Below are 6,000 nucleotides of genomic sequence, written 5' to 3' on the forward strand. Positions count from 1 at the left end.
CCCACTTTGCGCAGCCGGAGACCCACTTTGCGCAGCAGGAGACTCACTTTCCGCAGCCGGAAATCACTTTCCTCTCGCAGCGAACAACTCAATTTCCTAAGCGAACGACTCACTTTCCTCACGCCGCCGGAGACCCACTTTTCGCAGTCGGAGAGTCACTTTCCTTTGCAGCGGACCACTGACTCTCTCTTCATGTAGGGACCGAATATTATAATTAAAGCGACTTCTATATTGCATCCAAAAGAAAATTTAGATATATTTAAATATTCAAAAATGTGTAAATTTTTTTTTTTACTTTCATTAAAATATTTCAATAAAATGAAATAATTGCCTATTGCAAATTTATGAATCCATGGTTAACTTTTTTTCTGCAGTCACTGGGCTATATGTATTGAGACATTTTAAAATTTATATTTTGTAAAAAATAAAAAATAAACCTGAATTGTAATCTAAACATCTATATTTTTATACAATTTCATAAATAAGTAGGCTATAATATGCCGCACCACAGGCATATTGCGCTGTGTGAACGCGTTCATGTGATCGGCTTATAAGTAAACAATCCCCCACGTGGAGTGCGTTCTTGTGATTGGCTAAAACAAGGGAGATATCTGATTGGTTGCAGATCATTCCCTGTTTAAAAAAAGGCATTTGTGTGTCGAGCCAAGTCAGGGGAGTCTCAAAATTCACACACAAATGCAGTGAAGTTCACAGACCGCAAGCAGTTTGTAAATCGATATATGTGTGTGTGCATCAGAAATACATTTCTGAATCTTGTCCTGTGCATTTGTAAATCTTGAGTGCATTTGTAAATGTTGTTTGCATTTCTGAATTGTGTGTGTATTTCTGAATTTTGTGTGCATTTCTGAATTTTGTATGCATTTGTGAATCTTCTGTGCTTTTTAAATTTTGTGTGTACATTTGTAAATTTTGTGTGCATTTGTGTATCCTGTGTTTTTATTTATGAATCCTGTGTGTGCATGTATGAATCCTGTGTGTGCATTTATCTTTATTGAGACTCTTTTGGCTCCATAAGGGGGCATCACTACCAACCCATTTGACCATTATAGCCTTTCGAGCCAACATTAGGAGAAACTGAACAATCTATTACAAAAGTTTTTTAATCAAGAGCAGTGAGTGATTTCTTTGTTGTTGCTGTTCGATTAATATAAAGACTGTCACTTTAAGAGAATGCACTGATACAGTGGCCTACGTTCAGCTGGCTATGTCTGCTATAGGAGACTTACCAAGACGGGCATTTTGACATAATTTTTGTCTGAATTTGTCCATTTAAATAAAATACTTCAGAGAGAGCTTATATTTGCGCGCGTTCTGAGGCGCGGGTTTGCGCGCTTCGGATGAGGGCATGGACTGCGTGCGCGAGCTCGCGTCCTCTGCCTCTTAAATGTTTAAACTGACAAAGCTTAAATTAGTTTAGTTTAAACACGGATATCAACGTGTGCTGGTTAGGTCTCATCTGTGCGCGCGAGCTATCAGCACCCGGGTGATGACGGAATAAATGACAGCTCATATTCCAGTTTTACGTATTCTCCAAACATAGACGTCACATTTAAATCCTACCTGATGCCTTTCACCAATCATTTATTTAGCTGCTGTCGCATCCCTTGACATGCCATCTCCTTTTCCCTCTTTCTTTTTCTATTTTTAGCCCCCGGGACCTTTTTTGTCTTATCCATCTTTTTCGAGTTTCAACGACAAAGCACTAAGGTTACTGCTGCTTTACTCAGCGCTCACGGCGCCCCTCCCACTCGCGAGGTTCTATGTCTAAATTCTATGATGGAATATTATGAGGGCACCGGCGCCTGTTAGTCCTCTAAAATTTATATTTTTTTTACTTTCAATATACATTTTTATTTTTTATTATATATATAAAAAAAATTAACCATAGCTTTGGAGTAGAGGTCTTCACGGGTCCAAAAATTTGTGCCCGAACCCGAAAGAGACCCGTAATGTACTACACCGAACCGACCCGGACCCGTCTAATATTTCAAAAGCTGGACCCGGACCCGTGTAGATCCGAGAAATGCCTACCTGGACCCGACCCGGACCCGTATATTATTTGAAAGCTGGACCCGAACCCGTCGTGAAGACACAGACCCGACTGGACCCGATTGTCACATATTCCACTTTAAATTGCTATTACAAGTCAATAAACATGTTGCGGAAAAAAACCTATATCTTAATTTAAGGAGCCGTAGTCTCTCGTCCTTGTACCTGACTGCCTGTGATGCATTATAATCCTCAGACAAGAAAGTTATCTATGTCATTCCGCTCGTTATTCCAAGTCCAAGCTTAATCCACTCATTATTTCAGCTTCAAAGTTCCACTTGATGTCACGGTGACAGACATGTACATGTACATTCTGACTCGAGTTAACTCGCATAATAACTTCGACTGTTTGCCTTTTTGAACTATAATAACGAACGCTCCTTCAGTGCCATGGCCGCTTACGCTATCATCTCTGTGCTCTCTGCTCTGCGTCGAGTCTGAATCTGACCACTAAAACTTTGAGATTAAACGGTTTATTTATATTAGTATAAAAATGGGAGAAAATGTAAAGCGCGGTTTGTCCCTCACTGGTTGCCATAGAAACATGACACGCGCTCGAGACTGCACATGCGTGTTAGCTGGATCATCCTAAAATATGATTTAACGCAATTTGAGCGTCATAGAAAACATTCATGTGACAGTTCACCTCCGATTTTGTTGCTGATTTGAAATATATTAAATATGAGTGTGTCAAGTCTGCAATTATTACCATGCATGCACTTGCATTCTGCGCTGTTTTTTTTTGTTTTTTTTGTTTCTCACTCTGTTCTTTTCCTAATTTTACAAGTTGCAAGTTACAAAAAACACAAGCAGTGTCTGATCACGGCCAGGTGTTCTCCGAGTCCGATGACTCCGATCGCATGGGTATTACACAATGTTAAACAGACCCGGGACCCGAAGTAATAGATTCGGACCCGACCCGGACCCGGCTGATCATTTAAAATATAGACCCGGACCCGTACGGGTCCCGGGTCGGGTCCCGGGTCGACGGGTCTCGGGTGCACTGCGAAGACCTCTACTTTGGAGCCCCCCATGGTGCGGCGCCCCTATGCGCCGCATATGGCGCATACTCACTTTTTGCGTCACTGGACCAACAGTATTCGATGTGTGTGAAGTTCAAATCGAACAAGACTGTTTACATCGAACTAGCCAACTTGTTCCTATATTTACCGCTGTGTTATTGTGATCTATGATGGGAAAAGATGTGGAGGAAGTCTCCGCGTCTCTAGTAAGGGAATATCTCAGTCGAAGGTGGGTGACAGATCAGTTTCTGTTTATTCTATTTGGAAGACTTCTAAAAATGGTTGGACACCCATGCTAAATATCCTATAATTTACTAACGTTACCACTCAAAGCAGCATTTTAGATGATCTTTTAAAATATTTACCTAGTAGGGTATGAATATAGTGTGTTTTAAAGGTAGATTTTTTTCTGTAAATTTCCTTGTTCTCTGAGAAATTGCTCTGGTTGGATGATGAAATGTACGGGGTTGAAGAAAATCATAGCTTGCATGGATGAAGAGCTTCCCTGAACTAATTCAAGCATTAATAACTGATCAGATCTGCGCAGAATTACTTCAACTTGAGGACCTTTACAAAAGGAATAACGTATAAAAGTGATCAATGTCTGTATTTAAAATATAAAGAATTTTGAAAAAGTAGAGAGGTCATCAAAATGCATTTGCACTTAGGCTGAACATCCTTTGAAGTCAATGTTGGGGATGATCGTTAAGGACAGAATGAGAATGAGAAGTGGCAAAACCAAAGGATGCCAACATGCTGACAATCAAACACATCCATTGGAACAAACCATATCCAGTTCTTTCATAAACATGACTGGTTTGGTTTGTAAACTGATGCATCATGAGATTTTCCGTTTTTTTTTTTTTTTATCATGGAGGACCCTGTGGAGTCCTTGCAGCAGTTCAGGCTTGTGTTGTGACTGATAATGGCAATTAATATCAGTTCTCTTTCTTCCTTTTAGTTTGAGTCTGGCCCCTTTGGCTGTATCCTGCTTACTGTCTCTGCCATTCTTTCCAGAACTATTGCAATGTGAGTTTCCACCTTTTTAACTTAGTGGAGACTGTTTACTTTCATATATTCACAGAGGTAATTTTTTTTTTTTTTTTTTTTTTTTTTTTTTTGTGATTTAGCTTACAAAGTGATATGAATGTGTCAACATCCACTCTCATTGGAGCTCATGGCTACTGCACACAGGTTTGCCATATTAAAACTTTACAGTCCTTATCTTTATACATATATGAAAGCATATTTGATTTTTTGCTCTTATTGGTCACAGTGTTGTTTGATTTTTGTACAGCTCCAGTATGTAGAGTTTTCTGATATGATAGATTCATTAAGTCTCATATTTTCCGTTTCATTTTTCTTAAGGAATTGGTAAATCTTTTGCTTTGTGGATGGGCAGTTTCAAACATCTTTGATGATGAAATGAAGCTTGATTCCGGAAATGGAAATTTTACACTTCTGAAGGGAATTAAAGCACATTGTAACATTGGGCTGCTGTCTTTATTGGAGCACTATAATATATGTATGGTAATGAGGCTTCAAACACTCTAACATATACTTAGATATTATATCCAAATTTTTTAATATCACGATTTCTGTCATTTTAAAGGTTGGATCTCACCTGAAAACTCCCAGGTTTCCAATTTGGGTAGTGTGCAGTGAGAGCCATTTCAGTGTGCTCTTTTGCTCCTCTGAAGACCTGGCAACTGATCACTGCAGAGAGGAAGAGTTTGACTTGTACTATTATGATGGGCTGGCCAACCAGCAGGAACCAATTAGAATAACAGTCTGTGAGTCTTTTCCTTTGGGTCATTGCTTTTCTGGACACACACACACAAAACAAACACTGATTTTTTTTTTATACATAGGATTTGAGAAAACAAATTAAACACAAACCTTGCACACTTGCTTTGTAATCAGTGTTTATAACAAGTCATTATTAAAAGGGCTTGTGTGTTTTGTGTCTCTGAACAGATCTACATTGTGCTGCTGGTAAAAAGTAAAAAGCTTTGTTCGTCTTCGGAACACAATTTAAGATATTTTGAATGAAAACTGGGAGGCTTGATACTGTCCCATTGACTGCCAAGTAAATAACACTCAAGGTCCAAAATATTTTAAATTGTGTTTTGAAGACAAACAAAGCTTTTAGGGGTTTGGAACAACATGGGGTAAGTGATTAATTACAAAATTTTCATTTTGGCTGGAGTATCCCTTTAAGTTTTATATTTAAAGGGGTCCTATTATGCTCTTTTACTAAGTCTTGATTTTGTTTTGGGGGTGTAGTAGAACATGCTCTCATGCTTGGTGGTTCGAAAAACGCATTATTTTTCACATAATTTACATTATTACAAAACCTTTTTCCAGCCTGGCATAAATGGCTTGATTAGTTTCGGGTTTGAATAAGGACCGCCAATTGAAAAACAAAAATTGTTGTGATTGGTTAGCTGTACCAGTGAGTTGTGATTGGAAAACAGCTCTGGCTGGCTGCACACCAGACGAATTTAAGGCTGATTTTAATGCTGCCTTCATGTGCTATTGGAATTATCGTAAATAAGGGTTTCCTAATTGGAAGTTAGACGTGAATGCCTCTTATATCATACTTACAACTGGGAAATTCGGATTCAGAAATTTTGATATCTGAGTTTTAGAGTTGAGCATGCAATAAACTTAAAACATGGTGGAAGGGACAACCATTGCTGCTGTCAGTGCTCACAACAACTACATCACTTTTCCTGTTTCTAAAGTAGTGTATTAATAGGTTATATATGAACGATCATAGAGAGTGGTTCTAGGCTTTTTGATGCCTTGTCATAGTTCGCTTTTTGTCTCAGTTTCAGGTGCTTTTGTTTTCTTTTCAGGTACTTTCTCTTGTTTTGTGTTGCTAAGCACGGAAGTGTGGTTTGTA

General features: G+C 38.7%; 1 protein-coding gene across 1 annotated transcript; it reads left to right on the forward strand.

The window, feature by feature from the left end:
• Nucleotides 1-3,262: 3,262 nt before the first annotated feature.
• Nucleotides 3,263-5,098, forward strand: LOC132115027 (probable ubiquitin carboxyl-terminal hydrolase MINDY-4). The gene is made up of 6 exons (XM_059523447.1): nucleotides 3,263-3,298; nucleotides 4,054-4,121; nucleotides 4,223-4,286; nucleotides 4,461-4,622; nucleotides 4,705-4,885; nucleotides 5,070-5,098. Exons 1-6 carry the CDS (start codon nucleotides 3,263-3,265, stop codon nucleotides 5,096-5,098), a joined length of 540 nt encoding a protein of 179 aa, XP_059379430.1.
• Nucleotides 5,099-6,000: the final 902 nt, after the last annotated feature.

The sequence above is a fragment of the Carassius carassius genome, chromosome 34 (assembly GCF_963082965.1).
Source record: "Carassius carassius chromosome 34, fCarCar2.1, whole genome shotgun sequence".
Taxonomy (NCBI): Eukaryota; Metazoa; Chordata; class Actinopteri; order Cypriniformes; family Cyprinidae; genus Carassius; species Carassius carassius.